This window comes from Lissotriton vulgaris, chromosome 5 (assembly GCF_964263255.1).
Source record: "Lissotriton vulgaris chromosome 5, aLisVul1.2, whole genome shotgun sequence".
In the NCBI taxonomy this organism is placed as follows: Eukaryota; Metazoa; Chordata; class Amphibia; order Caudata; family Salamandridae; genus Lissotriton; species Lissotriton vulgaris.
The window spans coordinates 606,594,938-606,618,305 of NC_141693.1; the positions used below are offsets into that span (position 1 = coordinate 606,594,938).

At 42.7% G+C, this 23,368-nt stretch overlaps 1 protein-coding gene across 1 annotated transcript in view; it reads left to right on the top strand.

Annotated features, from left to right (window-relative positions):
• LOC147711311 (uncharacterized) overlaps positions 1–19,545 on the top strand; it is a 32,197-nt gene extending 12,652 nt beyond the window's left edge. The window contains exon 3 of the mRNA XM_086919454.1: positions 19,396–19,545. Within this exon, the coding sequence (XP_086775580.1) occupies positions 19,396–19,545 (150 nt within the window). The remainder of the gene's footprint in view (positions 1–19,395) is intronic.
• Positions 19,546–23,368: the final 3,823 nt, after the last annotated feature.

The following is a 23,368-nucleotide window of genomic DNA, read 5'->3' on the forward strand; positions in this document are numbered from 1 at the left end:
TTCTTTTTTTTTGTTAGTGCGCTGACGGTACGCGCACCGGTGCGCGCACCGAAAGCGAAATATAAAAAAAAATATTTTAAATTAAAAATATTATCTCAATATACATTATAGTGTTCATTTTTACAAAAACATACTTTAGCAATTCACTAAAAAACACATAGGTATGAGTCTGTATAAAAAGTTAGGAATTAGCATTAAAAAAACCTATGAAATTCACTGAAAAAACCAAAGGTTTCACACCAGTTATAGTTAGGAATTAGCATTTAAAAAACCTATGAAATTCACTGAAAAAACCATAGGTTTCACACCAGTTATAGTTAGGAATTAGCATTTAAAAAACCTATTAAATTCACTGAAAAAACCATAGGTTTCACACCAGTTATAGTTAGCTGGAAATTTTACTGATATAAAACCATTGAAATTCCCACGTTATAGTTAGTCGGACTCACTATAACTTGCGCGTGCAATGCACTGCTGATGACATCACATATTACATCACTCATGACATGGTCAGTGACATCACTCATGACACCATCCTTGTGACATAGTGACAGACCTCCTTTCACTATAATGTAACCCTTGAGACACATATTCAAAAATAGAAACTGAAATTTTTAATAAAATGGAGATACCTATATCAGTTACAACAAGCAATTCAGTAATTCCACTATCTATATACACATCCACTCATTCACCAACAGTTCTATATAGTCACTCATACATATACTCACTCATCATATGAAGTGATACACCTATACATCCTGTTACACACCGACATTCATCCAAAAGTTACTCACACACATATTCACACGTGCAAATAAACTATTGAACATCCATTTATTTGAATATAGAGTTATACACACACTTCCACCTTACTTCTATTTAAAATTACACATATTTATTCTCTTAAACAATCACTTATAGAAACACATACTTATTTAAACAGGAACTCTTACAATCTCTTACTCTCACATATACTCACTTATATACATCAATATTCATATATACTAGATTAAAACATATGTAGTTACTGATAAAGACACTAGTGAGACAGTCATTCACTCACTAACAAACACATATAGACACTCATCCACCCATACAGTCCTGTACATATGTTGTCTTCAAAACACATACAAACAAAGAGTCAGTCACTCATGCATCTATGTGCTAAGTAATACCCCCACCAAACCATATAGACACTCATACTGATACTAATAAAAATATCTAATAACCCATATACATACACATGAGTGGATGTGTATTAGATGGTGATATTACTGAATTGGTTGTTGTAACTGGTATGGGTATATCCACTTTTTTGAAAATATTAGTTTCTATTTTTGAATATGTGTTTCATGGGTTACATTACACTGAAAGGAGGTCTGTCACTGTGTCACAAGGATGGTGTCATCAGTGATGTCATGAGTGATGTCACTGACCATGTCATGAGTGATGTAATATGTGATGTCATCAGCAGTGCATTGCACGCGCAAGTTATAGTGAGTCCGACTAACTATAACGTGGGAATTTCAATGGTTTTATATCAGTAAAATTTCCAGCTAACTATAACTGGTGTGAAACCTATGGTTTTTTCAGTGAATATATATATATATATAACATTTCTATGGCAAAATGAAACCCCTTACTTTGTTCCTTTTCAAATTAAATGTATTTAGTGTTACCACTTTATTCCAATCAAGATGACTTCAGGTGTGCCATACTTTTGTCATAAGTAGGACTGTTAGCGTTCTAGTTGTTCTTTAAAACACTCTGGGACATTCTGTCACTGGGCTATAGTTGGGCTACATCTGGCTGATATTTGGGCTACATTTGGTTTTTTTTGTCTCTGGCGGCCATCTTTGGGCTACATTGGGCTTCATTGGGCTTCATTGGGCTACATTGGGCTACATTTGGGCTCCAACATATATATAGCCCAATGTAGCCCAATATATATTTTTCAAAGTTAATTTTCGTAAAAACCACTGGAGCATATATCCTGAGACATAGCAAAGGCACATCGGGCTACCAGTCCCTACAATTTTGCCAAGTTTCGTGGAAATCCATTCAGCCGTTCGAGCTAAAAGTGAGTCCAACCGCCCTATGGAAAACTCAATGTTAAAAACACGTTTTGGGACCCCCCTTTTTTCTCGGCCCCCGCTTGACAAAACCCCCCCAAATTTTCAGGGGCTGCTCAGAAACAAAATGTTCCATTTTCTAGGAAATTTCTGCCAATTCCGTCCTCAAACGCCAAAGTTATTCAACATAGAATTTTCAAAAATCCCATAGGAAAAAAATCCTAACTATATATACCTACTGGCGACCGCCAGTAGGTAATATATATATATATATATTATATATATATATATATATATATATATATATAACATTTCTATGGCAAAATGAAACCCCTTACTTTGTTCCTTTTCAAATTAAATGTATTAAGTGTTACCACTTTATTCCAATCAAGATGACTTCAGGTGTGCCATACTTCTGTCATAAGTAGGACTGTTAGCGTTCTAGTTGTTCTTTAAAACACTCTGGGACATTCTGTCACTGGGCTATAGTTGGGCTACATCTGGCTGATATTTGGGCTACATTTGGTTTTTTTTGTCTCTGGCGGCCATCTTTGGGCTACATTGGGCTTCATTGGGCTTCATTGGGCTACATTGGGCTACATTTGGGCTCCAACATATATATAGCCCAATGTAGCCCAATATATATTTTTCAAAGTTAATTTTCGTAAAAACCACTGGAGCATATATCTTGAGACATAGCAAAGGCACATCGGGCTACCAGTCCCTACAATTTTGCCAAGTTTCGTGGAAATCCATTCAGTCGTTCGAGCTAAAAGTGAGTCCAACCGCCCTATGGAAAACTCAATGTTAAAAACACGTTTTGGGACCCCCCTTTTTTCTCGGCCCCGCTTGACAAAACCCCCCCAAATTTTCAGGGGCTGCTCAGAAACAAAGTGTTCCATTTTCCAGAAAATTTCAGCCAATTCCGTCCTCAAACGCCAAAGTTATTCAACATAGAATTTTCAAAAATCCCATAGGAAAAAAATCCTAACTATATATACCTACTGGCGACCGCCAGTAGGTAATATATATATATATATATTATATATTACCTACTGGCGATAGCCAGTAGGTATATATAGTTAGGATTTTTTTCCTATGGGATTTTTGAAAATTCTATGTCGAATAACTTTGGCTTATGAGGACAGAATTGGCTGAAATTTTCAGGAAAATGGAACATTTTGTTTCTGAGCAGCCCCTGAAAATTTGGGGGGTTTTCGTCAAGGGGGGGCCGAGAAAAAAGGGGGGTCCCAAAACGTGTTTTTCCCATGCAATTTTCCATAGGGCGGTTGGCCTCACTTTTAGCCTGAACGGCTGAATGGATTTACACCAAACTTGGCAAAATTGTAGGGACTGGTAGCCCGATGTGCCTTTGCTATGTCTCAAGATATAGGCTCCAGTGGTTTTTACGAAAATTAACTTTGAAAAATATAAATTGGGCTACATTGGGCTATATATATGTTGGAGCCCAAATGTAGCCCAATGTAGCCCAATGTAGCCCAATGTAGCCCAAAGATGGCCACCAGAGACAAAAAACCAAATGTAGCCCAAATATCAGCCAGATGTAGCCCAACTATAGCCCAATGACAGATTGTCCCAGAGTGTTCTAAAGAACAACTAGAGTGCTAACAGTCCTACTTGTTACAAAGGTATGGCACACCTGAAGCCATCTTGATTGGAATAAAGTGGTAACTCTTAAAACATTTAATTTAAAAAGGAACAAAATGAGGGGGTTCATTTTGCCATAGAAAGTATGATTAGCGAATATATGACGAAATCCCGCATACCATCAGTCCGCAAAAAAAATCCCGCATGTACTATTAGGCCGCAAATTAAAATAACGAAAACTTTTAGAACGAATATGCCTTTAGCATACACTAAACAACTAAACTACCCTAAACCCTAAAACACTACCCCCAGCAAGACCCTACACTACACAAACAGTACAACACTACCCTAAACCCTAAAACACTACCCCCAGCATGACCCTACACTACACAAACACTACAACACTACCCTAAACCCTAAAACACTACCCCCAGCATGACCCTACACTACACAAACACTACAACACTACCCTAAACCCTAAAACACTACCCCCAGCATGACCCTACACAAACACTACAACACTACCCTAAACCCTAAAACACTACCCCCAGCATGACCCTACACTACGCAAACACTACAACACTACCCAAAACCCTAAAACACTACACCCCAGCATGACCCTACACTACGCAAACACTACAACACTACCCTAAACCCTAAAACACTACCCCCAGCATGACCCTACACTACGCAAACACTGCAACACTACCCAAAACCCTAAAACACTACACCCCAGCATGACCCTACACTACGCAAACACTACAACACTACCCTAAACCCTAAAACACTACCCCAGCATGATCCTACACTACGCAAACACTACAACACTACCCTAAACCCTAAAACACTACCCCCAGCATGACCCTACACTACGCAAACACTACAACACTACCCTAAACCCTAAAACACTACCCCCAGCATGACCCTACACTACGCAAACACTACAACACTACCCTAAACCCTAAAACACTACCCCCAGCATGACCCTACACTACGCAAACACTACAACACTACCCTAAACCCTAAAACACTACCCTCAGCATGACCCTACACTACGCAAACACTACAACACTACCCAAAACCCTAAAACACTACCCCCCAGCATGACCCTACACTACGCAAACACTACAACACTACCCAAAACCCTAAAACACTACCCCCAGCATGACCCTACACTACGCAAACACTACAACACTACCCTAAATCCTAAAACACTACCCCCAGCATGACCCTACACTACGCAAACACTACAACACTACCCAAAACCCTAAAACACTACACCCCAGCATGACCCTACACTACGCAAACACTACAACACTACCCTAAACCCTAAAACACTACCCCCAGCATGACCCTACACTACGCAAACACTACAACACTACCCAAAACCCTAAAACACTACACCCCAGCATGACCCTACACTACGCAAACACTACAACACTACCCTAAACCCTAAAACACTACCCCCAGCATGACCCTACACTACGCAAACACTACAACACTACCCTAAACCCTAAAACACTACCCCCAGCATGACCCTACACTACGCAAACACTACAACACTACCCTAAACCCTAAAACACTACCCTCAGCATGACCCTACACTACGCAAACACTACAACACTACCCAAAACCCTAAAACACTACCCCCAGCATGACCCTACACTACGCAAACACTACAACACTACCCAAAACCCTAAAACACTACCCCCAGCATGACCCTACACTACGCAAACACTACAACACTACCCAAAACCCTAAAACACTACCCCCAGCATGACCCTACACTACGCAAACACTACAACACTACCCAAAACCCTAAAACACTACACCCCAGCATGACCCTACACTACGCAAACACTACAACACTACCCTAAACCCTAAAATACTACACCCCAGCATGACCCTACACTACGCAAACACTACAACACTACCCAAAACCCTAAAACACTACCCCCAGCATGACCCTACACTACGCAAACACTACAACACTATCCTAAACCCTAAAACACTACGGCCAGCATGACCCTACACTACGCAAACACTACAACACTACCCTAAACCCTAAAACACTAGCCCCAGCATGACCCTACACTACGCAAACACTACAACACAACCCTAAACCCTAAAACACTACCCCCAGCATGACCCTACACTACGCAAACACTACAACACTACCCTGAACCCTAAAACACTACCCCCAGCATGACCCTACACTACGCAAACACTACAACACAACCCTAAACCCTAAAACACTACCCCCAGCATGACCCTACACTAAACAACCACCACAACTCTACACTACACTAACACAACACTACACTACACAACACTACACTACACAATCACTAACCCACGAAAAAATTAACACAAACCCACTTACCTCTCTCGTCATCGTGGTTTTCACAACGCAAATGCATTTACCATACATGCCTTTAAAACGTAATTCTTTGTAAAGGCATGCGCGATAAATGCACATGCGTTTTGAAAAAATGCGGGATAATGGTATGCGAGCTCAATGACCTTGCGGGATAATGGTATGCGGACTGAAAGTCTGCGGGATAAAAAATGCGGGAAAATGGCTGCAAACCATGATTAGCAGCAGACTTCCCTGGTGAGCACTAGCTTTACTACAGTGATCTAATGAGCAACTAGAGTGCTAACATTCAGAATTTATGGCAAATGTGTGACACATCTGAATGCCTTCTTGATAGAACCAAAGTAAACAAGCATTGAAAATGCAATAGATCTCGCCCTCGTTTAAGTTAAAGCCATTCTGTTTGTAATGAGGTGGCTTTTTAGCTTTGCTTTTATTAGTGTTTTTAAAACTTTCATGTAAATAACATGCATATGTATGCATATATGTATATGTATGCATGCATTTATATTTATATAGATATGCAGATTACATATGTTTATATATGTATATTACCTACTGGCGATAGCCAGTGGGTATATATAGTTAGGATTTTTTCTCTATGGGATTTCTGAAAATTCTATGTCTAATAACTTTGGCGTTTGTGGACGGAATTGGCTGAAATTTTCAGGAAAATGGCACATTTTTTTTCTGAGCAGCCCCTGAAAATTTGGTGGGGTTTCGTCAAGGGGGGGCCGAGAACAAAGGGGGGTCCCAAAACGCGTTTTTCCCATTCATTTTTCCATAGGGCGGTTGGACTCACTTTTAGCTCGAACGGCTGAATAGATTTACATGAAACTTGGCAAAATTGTAGATATGGTTTGCCCGACGTGCCTTTGCTATGTCTCAATATATGTGCTCCAGTGGATTTTGAGAAATTAACGTTTAAAAAAATATATATATCTGTGACAGCGCTCCGGTTAGCGCCCCGGTTCGCGTACCTGACGCGTAACGGAACTTCGCGAAGCGAATCTGATTGGCTCTCCGGTGTCTGTCAACATTCTAAACAAACCGGAGCGGCCGCCATCTTGTCTCTCGGTACGATCGAGAGACAAGATGTGGTGAAAAACGAAGGGGGAAATGAAGGAAAGGGGGCAAGGTAGACCACTCCTGACCCCCTAGGATTGATGAGGGGGATATTAAAGTGCCCTGCGGGGCAAAAAATTTTGCGATTTTACGCCGTAGAGGCGTGTCCCGGTACGCGAACCGGGCAGCTCACCGGGCAGCTAACCGGGCAGCTAACCGGCAGCGTAGCTGTCAACATTGTAAACAGTCCGGAGCGGCCGCCATCTTGTCTCTCGGTAGGTTCGAGAGACAAGATGTGGTGAAAAAAGAAGGGGGAAATGAAGGAAAGGGGGCAAGGTAAACCCCTCCTGACCCCCTAGGATTTATGAGGGGGATATTAAAGTCCCCCGCGATTTTTCGCAGTAGAGGCGCTTCCCGGTACGCGAACCGGGCAGCTAACCGGCAGCGTAACGGGAGTCCGCCATCTTGTGTTTTTGGAGCGTCTGGTTCGCGTACCGGGTAGCGTCCCGGTAAGCGTAACAAGGGGAAAACCAAGAGAAACAGTAAAAAAAAAATTAAGGGAATAGATTTCCAGCAAACTTGGCAAAATTGTAGGGACTGTTTGTTTGATGTGCCTTTGCAAGGCCTCAAGATATGTGCACGTGTGGATTTTGTCTAATTAAGGTTAAAAAAAAATATATATCTGTAAGCGTGCTCCGGCACGCTTACGTTACGGGTTTTGTTTGCGCTGCAGAACCGATACGTCACGGTTATGCGACGCGTCATGAGGCGTCTCACGTGGCTACGTGATACGTCACGTAATAAAGAATATATTTTACAGCTATAGATATTAGCTTTTAAAAAACCAATGAAATTCACTGAAAAAACCATAGGTTATAGACCATATATAGTTAGGAATTTGCATTTACAAAACCTTGAAAATTCACTGAAAAAACCATAGGTTAGAGACCATATATAGTTAGCTGGACATTTTATTGACAAAAAAACAATGAAATTCCATATATAGTTAGTTGCACTAACTATATATCGCGCACCCGCAATCCACTGCTGATGATGTCACATATTACATCATTCATGACATGGTCAGTGACATCACTGATGACATCACTGATGACATCTCAAATGACATCACTGATGACATCACTGATGACATCTCAAATGACATCAGTGATGACATCATGACACACCAATACCAGTTACTACATACGCACTCACTGATTCCTACGTCTACACACACATTCACTCATTCACCCATACAATCACTCATACATACAGTCACTCATTATTACACTATCATATGCACTCATACACCTATGTAGACACTCACACACTGCCACTCATCCATGGAGTTACTCACACACCTAGTCAGTCCTGTAAAGAATCAATCACACTTCCATTTCCTCATCTATACAGTTAAACACAGAACACCATACTTCAGTGACATCACTGATGACATCACTGATGACATCTCAAATGACATCACTGATGACATCTCAAATGACATCACTGATGACATCATGACACACCAATACCAGTTACTACATACGCACTCACTGATTCCTACGTCTACACACACATTCACTCATTCACCCATACAATCACTCATACATACAGTCACTCATTATTACAACACTATCATATGCACTCATACACCTAGTCAGTCCTGTGAAGAATCAATCACACTTCGATTTCCTCATCTATACAGTTAAACACAGAACACCATACTTTTCACACATATACTAACACATACTTACTCTCTTATACAATCACTGATACAAGTACACATTGATATGCACAGAGTCACACACCTCCCAGCCAGCCACACACACACTCAGTCTTCCATACATCCACTCATTCTTCAATATGTAAAACATATTTAAACTTTACAAAAACACACAGACACTAGATGATGTCATCAGTGATGTCATTTGAGATGTCATCAGTGATGTCATCAGTGATGTCATTTGAGATGTCATCAGTGATGTCATCAGTGATGTCACTGACCATGTCATGAATGATGTAATATGTGACATCATCAGCAGTGGATTGCGGGTGCGCGATATATAGTTAGTGCAACTAACTATATATGGAATTTCATTGTTTTTTTGTCAATAAAATGTCCAGCTAACTATATATGGTCTCTAACCTATGGTTTTTTCAGTGAATATATATATATATATATAACATTTCTATGGCAAAATGAAACCCCTTACTTTGTTCCTTTTCAAATTAAATGTATTAAGTGTTACCACTTTATTCCAATCAAGATGACTTCAGGTGTGCCATACTTTTGTCATAAGTAAGACTGTTAGCGTTCTAGTTGTTCTTTAAAACACTCTGGGACATTATGTCACTGGGCTATAGTTGGGCTACATCTGGCTGATATTTGGGCTACATTTGTTTTTTTTTGTCTCTGGCGGCCATCTTTGGGCTTCATTGGGCTTCATTGGGCTTCATTGGGCTACATTGGGCTACATTTGGGCTCCAACATATATATAGCCCAATGTAGCCCAATATATATTTTTCAAAGTTAATTTTCGTAAAAACCACTGGAGCATATATCTTGAGACATAGCAAAGGCACATCGGGCTACCAGTCCCTACAATTTTGCCAAGTTTCGTGGAAATCCATTCAGCCGTTCGAGCTAAAAGTGAGTCCAACCGCCCTATGGAAAACTCAATGTTAAAAACACGTTTTGGGACCCCCCTTTTTTCTCGGCCCCCGCTTGACGAAACCCCCCCAAATTTTCAGGGGCTGCTCAGAAACAAAATGTTCCATTTTCCAGAAAATTTCAGCCAATTCCGTCCTCAAACGCCAAAGTTATTCAACATAGAATTTTCAAAAATCCCATAGGAAAAAAATCCTAACTATATATACCTACTGGCGACCGCCAGTAGGTAATATATATATATATATATATATATATATATATATATATATATATATATATATATATATATATATCTTCAAGGTAGAGTTAAGAATAGTAAATTTATACTTACCTATTTGCACATCCCTTTGCAATATTTTGGTCCTCAAAATTTTGATGTGATATTCTGTCGACACAATATTTTTGTTTCTGATATTCAGTGATCCGGTGTTTCTGCTGTGGTGTGGGATGAGTATGCTGAAGTTGATGAGGGTGTGAATGGACAAGGTGATAGGTGTGGAATTGTCTACCATGATGTTGCTGAAACTGGTGAAGATGGGATCCAGTAGGTGTCCGGAGGCATGTTTAGGGCCTTCCACTCACTGGGTGAATCTGAGCTTGGTAGGTCCTTGAGGTGGTTGGTTGTGTTGGGATCGGTGAGGTCCTCCAGGTGGCCGTTGAGGTTGCCAAGGAAAATAAAGATGCCGGAGTCGAGTCCAGGAGTGTGACAAAGTCCTCGATGGTGCTGACAAAGTTGGAGCATGGTAAGGTAGACGAGGGTACAGCTTTGGGTGTAATTAGCAGTGATGAGGAGTTTATTTATGGTGCAATGGTGAAAAGTAGGCTACTAGAACGTCTATAGATAGATAGAGATTCAAGGCTTTAGGCATATAGATTAGGAATTGATGTCAGCAAATCTAAAAGAAAAATTACATTTAATTGCAACTCGTACCGTTATTGTCCACATAATGAATTGCGATACACAGGATGTCCCCAAAGAACCCTAAAAATTAAAGACTAGATCAAAAACTTTCAAGGATGAACCTAAGCCAAAGAAATAAAGATGAAATTAAAAATACCAAATCTAAACTTGCCCAAAGACCCATTATATTAGCCTGCAGGTACAGTGCAAATTAGTGTAGCACTCCATGCCTGTAGAAAAGTGACCCTTTTTGACATGGCCACCCCCACTTGTTGCCTAATGAAAGTGCACTGGATTCCTACTAACCAGGTCTGCAGTGCCAGAACTCTTTCCCAAAACTATACAATTGTTTCTCCAATTTGCAAAACCTTTAGCACCCTTTGTAAGTCCCTTGTAAATGGTATACTGGAACCTAGTGTCTGAGGTATTAAAGAGGGCCCCTAAGGGCTGCAGCACAAATTGCGCCACATTAAGGGCCCCCTCAACAAGCACATTCGAGGCTGCCATGTAGGCAATGTGTCTAGGTTCAGACAAAAGTGAAAATACAACATGTCACACATCCCTGTATGCCATGTCCCCTAACACTACATGTCATATTTGTAAGTCACCCCTACAGCTGGCCTAACCACCCTGAGGTAGTGCGCTGAATATTGCATGTAAGGGCATGCCTGCATGAGCAGCTATGCCCCTGTGCTCGTCAGTCCTATTACTGTCAGTACAAGTGACTAGGGAGGTCATTATACAACATGTGCTAGATACTGGTGAAAAATAGTTTCTCAGCTACATAATGGCTTTACTGAAAATAGGTATATTTGGTATCAAACATCTCATATTGGTAAACCCACAATGATGCCAGTGTCAAATTTACCAATACATGAACCCAGAGGGAACCTTAGGGGTAACCTCTGAAAACCTACTAGCCTCTGGTGTCCTTGCTGACTGTTTTCTTCCAGCCTGCCACCCAAGACACTGCTCTGACCTCCTAGGGTCAGAGCCTTTGCTCTCAGGAGATCCAGAACAAGAGCCTGTTGGAATAGGGTGTAACACCCCCTCCCGCAGGATGACCTGCTGATTAGCCTACTTGGGCTGGCGAGCTTCAAAGAAGTTGCTGCCTTAGGAATGAGAATCTGGGCCACCGGCCCTTTCCGTTCAGAGCCCCCTTGGCACCTGGACAGGTGGTAAAATTAGCTAGTCACGTAGGCGTGCCACCTGCAGCTTAGTACCACACCTAAGGTGGGCTACTGTGAGATGGACACGCTTTTGCAGAAGTAGACATCTTTGTGATGGCATACTTAGGAATTCTGGTACAGGGTTGTACCCACTTCCCACAGGAAGTGGCCACATAGGGGTCGTAGTGAACCCAAGGGTCAGTAGCACATTGGCCACTATCCCACACTCCCCTAAAACCCCTAGATGCAGTACTTAGGGGAGCCCCTTGCATCAGAAAAGGAGATCCTGAAGACCAAAGAAGAGAGAGGACACTGAAGAGCCACAAAAGCAGAGAGGAGACAAGAACCAGCTGACCTGGTATTAAGCCTGCCAGCCTCTCTGCATCCCTCATCGAAACTGCATCAACATCGACTCATCCTGCAGCTTGAGATTCTATAAACCTGAGAAGTCAGCCTGCCTTTAAAATAGACTCAAGACCTCAAGTGAACAGTGGACCTGTTCTGAAAGAACTCTAAAAGAGAAGACTCTGAGGCACCTCGAACTGCCAAAACCCAACACTCGAAGTCACCACTGCACCTCTCGCCTCTGCCCAAGTTCAAGTGGCCCACTGGTGTCGACAAGGTCCCCCAGCCCTTCGGGGCTTGAGTCCATCGTGGTTTTGCCCCTTCTTGACTCCCCAATGTCACCTGCAGCCTCTGCACACAGGCCCCCCCAACTGCGACAGCTACGATAAGGAAAAACACAACGGCTAAGGATACCCCTGCGCCCATCGCCCCTGGGCCTTGGGGAAGAGGACCAAAGATGTCCCCCCATGCCCGAGCATTGGAAGGCCTGAGCCCACTTGATGGTTTAGCCCAGCTGGCTTCCTAGCCAGAGCCTGCAGCTTCATTTTGCAGTGACCAACCTCCTTTGATATATAATGGGATCCCAATTCTGATTTGCACCCTGCACCCGGCTGCCCTCATGCCGCTGGTGGTGTACTGTTGGTGCTACCTTGGACCTTGCCCACCTCTCACTTAACCCCTGGAGATTGGTCTTGTAAGTCACAGTACTATATCTGTTAGTAGAACTTGTTCTTTCTTCCTTCCTTAAGATAACATTGCAGAACTTGGAAATTGCACTGTGTCCGCTTTTTAAAGTGAAAAGTATTTATATTTAAAAACTTACTTACCTGAACGATTTTTCTCTGATGCCTAAACATATATAAAGGTACTTGGTATCTTTATAAATTGGTATGGATCTTCATTTTGAGTTGTGTATGTAATTTATTAATCATCAATCATTGTGTGTATTTGCAAATGTCTTGCACTCCTCTGTGTTAAGCCTTAGGGTGCTCGACCACGCTGCCCCCTAATAGAGCACTTGTAGAGGGATTGTATAGCAAACCCTTGCCTTGACCACTTGTAAGGGAACCCTGGACTCTTTACACAGTATATTAGATTACTGATATATCACATAAAGAGTCAGCTTTCTACAACACTTCCATGAGGCCCTTAGGAAATAACCACCTTAGTTTGTTGAACTGGAAAGGGCAAAGGTCATTCACATCTTTCTACAAAATAAATTCTCACATTTCTAGTTGTAGAGTGCAGGACACTATGGGCCTGATTTGGAGTTTGGTGGCTAGGGAACTCCATCTCAGGCACAAAGGAGTATCCTCTAGACAAAACCTTGGGTCCACTCACCTGATTTACAGGTGAGTCGACATTCAGTATCTCGATGACTGAGCCTTCTCCAGTTCCGTCACTGAGATAGTACTCGGTAGCCCGAAGGAGTACAGGCCATCTGAGTTTTGGCAATTCGATCACTCTCCTGATTTTGAGTGGGTGGATGAATGACCAGTTTTCTGTGTCTGTCAAGGACTGGTAAAACCTAGTGGCAAGGGACTGTGAAAATGTTTAAAAGACCCCCATCATTGGAGACAACTCCAATGGTGTGGGGGTCATTAGTTTCTGATATTTCAAAAACTAAACCCTCACTTTGGAGGTTTGTTTTTACAAAAACACGCTAAAAGTTTGAAGAACGTCTGTCAAAAGTTTAAAACAATTAACTAAACCGCTATTTTGGCGGGTCTTGTCAATGTTTGCAGTGCTAGTAGACATCTCTAAATGTGGACACAGACACTCCCTCAAGGCAATGGAGTCATTTACTCCATCACCCTGAGGAGTACAAGTTGAATTCAATGCTCTTCCATATGACAATTAATTTGCTATAAACCGCAGGTATTTGCTAAACTGAAAAGTGGTATTTTCTGTGGAGGCTTCCATTACTAAGCTCTAGAGGCCAGAGTTTACCTCCTAAGATGCAGATGGAAAACCCTTTGATTAGCCCAATTGTTATATCACTTACTGAGATCACACACTGGGTACTCCAGTGTGCCATGTTACTTGCTAAGCTGCACAAGACAGAGTCTATAAACTGATTTCTTCAGTAAGGGGTGTTTTTTCTAAGCTGCACTTTGCAGGGGCCACACACTACCCCCATCAGTACAATACATCACTTAGAGAGTTCAGAACAGAGGACCCAGAGAACAGGGCCCACCCTTTCATAAGATCCCACACCCAATGCTGCCAAATGCATGAGTGGCGAATACCAATGTTCTCGAGACTTCATTACACCTCATGTCTTTTTCTTCCATCACGCAACATACACTGTGTGCCTCTTTATCTCATTCATGCAGATCCTTTTACATTACACCTTTCTTACTCAGTCACTGATTTCTTATCTCTCTCTCCTTTCTCTCTTTTCTGCCTTTCTCTCCTTTGCTGCGGATCAAAGTCTGATCATGAAAACTCAGGGGCATATTACCAACGAGTAGCGATATTTATCGCTAACTAGGCTTTGCACCGACTTTTTTATCGCTAAGCATTGCCGGAAATTATCTCTGAGATAACTTGCTATTAGCAACGTTTATTTCAGAAGTGATAAAAATCCTCACGCTAACTGCCAAATGAGAGATTATCACTGGAAAACCAACGATTATCTCTCGAAGTTTGGTGTTAGCTTGATGATAGGGGCTCACAAACTTAGGCATGATATCCACCTTCCATAGGATATCAAGGCTAAGTCAGGAAAATACCAGGGGGCATATTATCAAGGGATTTATCTCCGCTTTTTTGGCTTTAAAAGCCAAGAAAGCAGAAATAAAATTATCTCCCTATTAGCAACAGGGTGCTAACACGCAAATTCGCATGTTAGCACCCTTTTTCTCTAAGCTTCCCTTTGCTTCTCTAATGAGATGCAAAGGGGGCGTTCCAGAGAAAAATAATAGGAGAAATGTTGTTAAGCGACATTTCTCCTATTATCAAGGATTTCGCTAACCCTGTTAGTGATCAAAAAAGCAGCGCTAACCGCGGTTAGCACTGATTTTTTTACACCTGGTATTTTCCTGACTTAGCCATGATATCCTATGGAAGGTGGATATCATGGCTAAGTTTGTGAGCCGCTATTATCAAGCTAACGCCAAACTTTGAGAGATTATCGTTGGTTTTCCAGAGATAATCTCTCAATTGGCAGTTAGGCAAGGATTTTTATCACTACTGAGATAAACCTTTCTAATAGCAAGTTATCTCTGCGATAATTTCTGGCGATGCTTAGCGTTAAAAAATTCGTTGCTAAGCATCGTTAGCGGTAAATATCGCTAAACGTTGGTAATATGCCCCCAGGTGTAAAAAAAGCAGCGCTAACCGTGGTTAGCGCTGCTTTTTTTGTCTCTAATAGGGTTAGCGTGAAGCTTGATAATAGGAGAAATGTCGCTTTGCGACATTTCTCCTATTATTTTGCTCTAGAACACCCACTTTGCATCTCATTAGAGATGCAAAGGGAAGCGTAGTGAAAAAGGGTGCTAACATGCAAATGTGCGTGTTAGCACCCTGTTGTTGATAGGGAGATAATTTTATCTCCGCTTTCTTGGCTTTTAAAGCCAAAAAAGCAGAGATCAGTGTGGCTTCCCAAAATAAGTGCTGGTGTCCAGCACGTTTAACTACAGATTAGACTGTATTTGCTGATAAGTTACCACATAATTTTCTTTTGTTTAATGCATTACTTGAAGAAGGCACACAAACCGATTCACAAAGGTAAACTTCCACATTTGTGGAAATTCACAAACTGAATTTTATTAGTAAGTTTATGAGTGTGGAGACTCTGAAGTCAGAGAAGAGAACTGCGCACATAAAAAAGAGAGGTCTGTTTTAGCATTCTCTCGCAGTCCCAAACAGTATTAACTGCAATGCTTCATTGTCATACATATAAATATTAATAATTATTATTAATACTATTGTTATAACAATAATTATTGTTGCTATTAATATTTTTACAGCATCACACTGCTTATCATGTGTGCAGCCAGTGTAGGCCCTCTAGTGTAAATCTGGTGCTGAGAAGCTGAACTACAAAAGTCTGGGCACAGGAGGCAGATTCGAGATGCAAATCGCGGGATTTGATGGCTGAATAGATAAATGGTATTTGCATGCCATGAATATGTTGGAATGAATTAACACTGTACAGAGACAGGCCCCGTCTTTCTTTCTCTGAAGTTCAGTCCGCTGGGAGGCGGCCGGGGAGCATGGTGGATGGCAGCCGGATGACAGCGCCTCGTGTGAAGCAGTTCTGCTTTCCCCCTCAGCCCTGCACTTCGGGCCTGTTTGTGCAGGGCCTATCTGAAGGACGGGCTGGTTTCTTCCATGTGGGGGCGTGGGATATAATCGCAAGCCTCCTCCTTGCTCTAATGTCCACATGCCCTCGGGTATTCCAGCTGCTTCTAGAACAAGCCTCAAGGAATTTAGGCCCATTCTGGTCAGCGCCATTTTGCTCATTGAGTGGAATTCACTTGACTTCATGGGTTGTGATCGAGAGCAGCAGCAATGGCTGTGTTTCAAGACTTAGGTGCATTGATAGACCACCGTTCTGAATTTGTCTGGTGGTTGCAGGTGGTGGGAACCTGTGCATATTTTTAGATCAAAGCCTACCAGACAGTGCATCTGTCTGGTTTGCTAACAACATTCTGGGGACATTTTGAAAGGTTCCCTGGGAATGCATTCCCTCTGTTGTTCATTACTGGCTTTGTGGTTTGTAACTCACATTTGCTTGCTTTCTCTCTACTGGCTCCGTTTGTTTTATGCTGTCCAGCTCGAGTTCGTCCCTCACCTTGCCCAAACATTATTTACTGTATTCATCCATCAATGTTCTATTTCTGTAAACAGGATTTTAAATCTTGTTCTTATCTTGTCACATTTGCTGTGCATTCAGAGACAGAGGTCAAATGTCAGACTCTCTCTTGGAGGGAGCTTGCTGTTTACTTTTCTTTCTCTGACTTCAAAGTGAGAGGATTTATGTGACAATCATGCTGGCTCTGTGAAGTGGTTGAGGAAGGCTGTATGATGCTATTTTTTCTAGCACATTACAAAATGTAAATATCTGTAATTGAACTGTATAGCTTATTTCAGAATTAGAAAAGCCCAAATGAAGCACATTTTGGGTAATTCTGAAGTGTGGTGGAAACAAATATTTAAAAACGATCAAAACAAATCAGTACACTAGGTGATGATAATTCCACAAATTATTTTTTGTGCGCTGTATACTTTTTTTTGTGAAACTGTATTTCGGTGCAAATGTAGTGGTGATTTCAATTGAAGATCTGTTGTCTGCAATGGAACTGGGCTACCACACTATGCATATTCCACTCTACGTCACTCCACTCTACTCTCCACCACTCCACACCACTGCACTCTACTCTGCACTGCTCCACTTTACACCACACCACTGAACTCTGTGCCAGTGCATTCTACTCCACTCTATACTACTCCATTTAAGCAACTGCACATTATGCCACTTCACTCTATGCCTCTCTACTGTACTCTGCCCCACTCTACTATATGCTAGTGCATTCTTCACAACTCCAAACTTTGAATCTGCATTCTTCGTCAATGCACTGTACACCCCTCCTGTCTAGGCCAATGTAAGTGGGCTGCCGCCATAGCCTCCCTGCCCCTCCTTCCTTTTTCTCCTAAATATCACAGACGATCAACCAACAGTTCACGAAGGCATGGAGAGAAATGGTTAATCTCTTCCAATGCCTCTTACGTACAGGACAGGATTCCCCAGGACGGAGACAGGAACTAATGGCAGGAAGGCGAGGTAGGGTCAACGCCATGTAAGGAGAACGCAGAAGTTCCAGTGCATCGTCACAGAACAGAGGAGCAAGGAGAGGAGTTCACGAGAGCAGAAGCAAGAGACGTGTGGCAGGAGTGCACCAAGGAAGCAGAACAACACGGAGAGGTGATCGCAGCCATTGTCCCCACTATAGTCTACGACACTTAAAAAGGAGCGGAAACCTGGTCAGAGGAGTGGTTGACGCAACCAGAGGATACCTGCGAGCCGCCGCAACTCAGGAGAGTTGCAGCTGTTGCGGTATGTGAAGCGGAGGGAGCAAAAGGAGGGTATCAGGGTATGTGCCGCATCACAGGGCACCGTGGATGTTTTTGCAGTTATGTCTGTTTTCTGCACTGAATACCCCCACACCCTACGCACAAGCCCCTGTTACCTTTTGAGCACTCCTTACCTCTACTCGTGACTACCATTATCTGTTATACAGTCAGTGCCCTGAGGCAAAGGAGACTGTGAGGAAGCATAGCCTTTCAAACCACCAGTGGCTTTTCACAGTTTTTTTTTCTCTTCTTTTCTTTGCGTGTTTCCAATATTGCGAGCATCCACATATACAAGCTGGTCTCTCGCCTGGTGCTGCGGGGGTGTCCCGCGCTAAACGGCTCAAGGGTTCTATCCTTGTACGCTTGTGACAACAGACCATCTTACTGTCCTTTCTCTTCTTCTTCCTTGAGCCTCCTGAGGTGCCCTATTGAACCAAGAACTCCGATTACCGAAGAAGGAAGACCCCAACCACAACACCAAAGAGACAGAAAACAAACTATACATCTTGTTGTGTCGACACCCTGTTGGACTTTTGGCTGCTTTAAATAAAACCTTGTCAAAATTGATCCCCGGATTCGTCCTCCTCGTTTTTCCTTTCACGCAACCCTCTCACAGCCACTCCACTCTACTCTGCACAACTACACTCTAGGCCACTCTGCAACATTTCACTCTATCCCACTGCACTCTATGCCAATACACTATATGCCAATGCACTCTATTCTGCTTCCCTTGACTCTACACCCCTGCACTCTATGCCAATACACTCTATGCCACTTTAATCTACTATGCACAACTACACTCTACACCACTTTATGACATTTCTCGATTCTATTGTACTCCACTCTATGGCACTGCACTCTACCCTGCACCACTCCACTTTTAAGTACAAAAAACGAAAGTTTATAGCTCTTAGGCTAGGGGACTGGCTGTTTTTGAAACATCTAGCTCAGTGGCATATGCCTTCAGAAACAATAATGTGCAGGGGCTGCAGTGCTTAGAAGGATGAATTCCAACCTATTGTTTGGAACTGCCCTGTTCTGTTAAAGGAACGACAAAACTAAGACCAGGATGGAACAAACTAGCCCCTCATACATGTCGGCAGGCCATCATGAATGCCCTTAACCCGGATAACACCACAATGAAGATGCTGCTGGTCAAATTTGTGGCCCAAGCTGTTAACAAACGAACCAGGAAGGAGACGCCCTGTGGTGTTGCATCAGCTTCAAGCTCAAACATCTTACATCTTACATGATGGTGCATCAGTTCTACACCACACAGAGGCAAACTTGTCCAGTTAAATGATCTAATAACAGAGGGGCAGGCTCATACGAAAGGTCAGCCGGCAGTGCCATCAGGGTGCCAGGACATTGTGCTTGCGTGAGGACCTCCTATTGTGGTTGAACTTTGACCTTGCTCTGCTCATCCCTGCTCTGATAAGTCTGCACCCTGCACCTGTGTTTTTCTTTAGGAATCTTTTTTTTGCAGTGGAACTTGCTCATGAAATTTCCGTTTTAAGTGTCATGTGAATTGTTCTCTGCAACATATTCTGATTTTCTAGGTATTTATTTAAGAATCCCTCTGCCAAACCATGCTTCAGCTTTTAAGGGAATACCTGGGCCTCACAACCAACTCCAGTTGAAAAATGTTTGCTTTTATTGTGAACTTTGCCATTTGCACTTTGTGCTTATTTTCTGTGTAAAAAGTCTGCTGCAATTTTGAACTTTGCACTTTGTACTTTTGCACAACCATGCCTTTATTAGGTAGTGTTTTCCTTTCTTCTAGTTATATTCCTTCTTTTCCTTAATCTAACCATTGACCTTGGAGCTGGTTGCAAGGTTCTTTGATACCTGAGCCTTGTCATAGAAGTAAAGCTGTTTGATTAGCTATGAAGCACCTATGACACATTTGAATGCCTCAAAGGTTTTGTATATAAAGGTGTATGCATTGTTCATGTTGTTTAATTTATAATGGTTTTAAGTAACTGAACAACAAAATTAAATACACTCTATGCCAAAGCTACTCTACATCACTGTACTCTACCCCACTGCACTTTAAGCCATTCTATGCCACTGCACTCCCTGCTACTGCACTCTACGCCACTCTACTCTATGCCACTGCACTCTAGGCACCGCAATCTACACCACTGCACTCTACTCTTCATCACTGTAGTCTATGCCACTTATCTCTATGCCACTCTACTCTATGCCACACTGTACCTCTGCTCTCTACGACACTCTACACTGCATCACTCTACACCACTGCGCTCTATGTCACTCTACTCTGCACCACTCTACTCTTCCGCTCTCTATGCCACTCCACTCTGTACCACTCTGACAACTGCAGCCATGGCACTCTGCTGTGCGCCACTCTACTCTGCACCACTGTACTCTACCCCACTGCACTCTATGCCCCTCTACTCTGTACCACTCCACTCTGAACCACTGCACTCTACTCTGCACCATTCCACTCTACTGTAACCCATTCTATGCCATTGCACTCTACAATGTGCAACTCTACTCTGTGCCACTCTACTTTAAACCACTCTACTCTATGCCACTCTAGTCTACTCCACTCCACTCCATGCCACTGCACTCTACTCTGCACCACTCTACTCTACACCACTCTACCCTATGCCACTGCACTCTAAACCAATGCACTCCATGCCAATGCATTCTACGCCACTCTACACCACTGCATTCTATTACACTCTTCTTTGCACTCTATGCAACTTAAATTTACACCACTCTACTCTGCACTACTGCATTCTCTGTCACTGCACTCTTCGCCACACCACTCTGCACCACTACATTCTACGGCACTACACACTGCGCCACTTCACTTTGCAGCACTCCACTTTTCGCCACTATACTCTATGCCACTGTACTCTACTGCGCTATCTTCTACTCTACTTATTTATTTATTTATACAGTTTTATATAGCGCAAACAAGAATAATCACATAATTACAAGACAGCTGGGTCAAAGGAGAGTAATACAATAAACAAGTACTTAGCAGGCTATGAGGGGGGGCCAGTATAAGGCAAAGAAGAGCAGCATCCACTGATGGTCCAATGGTTGTAGGATCAATGACTTCGAGGAGATGAACCTAGCCCAATTAAGGTAAGAATTTGTTCATTAGGAATCTTTGGCTTCCAGTTTGAAAGCAAACGTTGAGGAGATTCTGCGTACTTCCGGTGAAAGAGTCTTCCGTATCTTTGGGACAGCGCTGGAGAAGGCTAGGTGGCAAGTTCTCTTTTTGCTCAATATGTATGGTTTCAAGAGGAAAATGTTAGCACTTCTTGAGGATCTACCGCCACAGGATAGTTTAAGGTTTTGCGCTAGGTACCTGGAAGTTTTGAAATGGAGGGCTTTGTGCGCCAGAACAGCAATCTTTAACTGAATTCGAGCTTCGAAGGGCAGCTGATTAAGAGATTTTAGAACTGGGGATATGCGCGCATTTTCGTTTGGTACCTGTGATCAGTCCAGCTGCCGCGTTCAGTCATGCCCTTAGTGTAGCCAGAGTGTATTTGGTAAGGCCACAGAGCATAGCGCTGCCGTAGTCAAGCCTCAGTAAAACAAGCGCTTGGACCACCTGCTTCAAATCAGTTTGTGGAAGGAATGGTTTGATATTTCTAAGTGTCCTCATCGAGTGATTAGTTCCGGTGCATACGTTGCTTTTATGATTCTTCATGTTGAGGTGCTTATCCAGGGTGACTGCGAGAGATTTGGCAGTCTATAATGAGGGAGGTGCAGTTGAAAGCAGTGAGGTTATTCAACCAAAGGTCTGGCTTGGGGATGTGGTTCGGAGGAGAGATGATGAGGAATTCAGTTTTTGAGGTTTTGAGCAGGAGATGGTTCTCAGTTACCCAATTATGAGTAGACGTGAGGGTAGTGTTGAGTGAGATGATGTTATACGGGGAGGAGATTTTCAAATAAAGTTGCGTATCGTCCACATACATATGGAAGAGAATGTTTGTGGAATTTGGTGAATTAGCTAATGGTTCAAGAAAAGGTTGAAGAGTATAAGAGATAGGGCGGACACTTCGGGGACCCCAATGATTACTGGAGAGGGCTGGGAGAGTTGTGATATGTGGTGGAGGAAGGACGAGAACCATTGTAACACCTGACCAGAGAAACCGATCCTGTTCTTCAGAATGGATAGGAGGTTGTCGTGATTGACCATGTCGAATGCGGAGGAAAGGTCAAGGAGGATTAGGAGGCAAGATTCGTTTTGGTCAAGCATTTTTAAAATGTCATCCATAACGTGAGTGAAAGTCGACTCCTTACTGTGTCCCTTCCAAAAGCCAGATTGATGCTGGTCTAGGAGTTGAAAATTTTCTATGTGCGCACAAAGTTGGGATTGTGCGCATTTTTCAAGGCGTTTGGCTAAGGTGGGGATGTTGGAGATAGGGCAGACGTTATTGAGGTAAGCTCTATCTGCGTTCATTTTTTTTAGTATAGGTGATACCTGAGCTGCTTTTAGGCAGTCTGGGATATTGCGCTGTGACAGAGAAGTGTTTACAATCCTTGTCCAGGTGGGAATGAGGACATTCTTGTTTTCTTTGAAGATGGCCGGGGGCAGCGGGTCATTGAAGTGTTTACATGGGTTGATATTCTGGAGAATCTTGTTGATGTCTTTTTCACTGAATGGGGTAAAGGAGCCCCATGATGCATTGTTCTTGGTGCTCAGGCTGATAGGTTTGCGCTTTTCTAAGAGGTCAAGGGGTGATGCGGACCCGGAAGATGGCCGTAGCGCCTTCTTGGAGGCGAGCTCAATGGTGATGAGTCTTAATTTCTCAGTGAAGAAAGCAGCGAGTTCATCACATCGCAAGTACTCTACTCTGCACCACTGTACTCCATTCTTTTCTGCATCACTCTATGCTACTCTAATCTGCACCACTGCACATACACCACTGTACTCTACGCCACTCTACTCTGCACCACTGCACAATACACTCTGCGCCACTGAATTCAATACCACTGTACTCTACTATACAACACTCTTAATTACAGCACTGCATTCTATATTTTGCATCGTATACCACTGATGTTATGCACTCTACACCACTTGCTTGC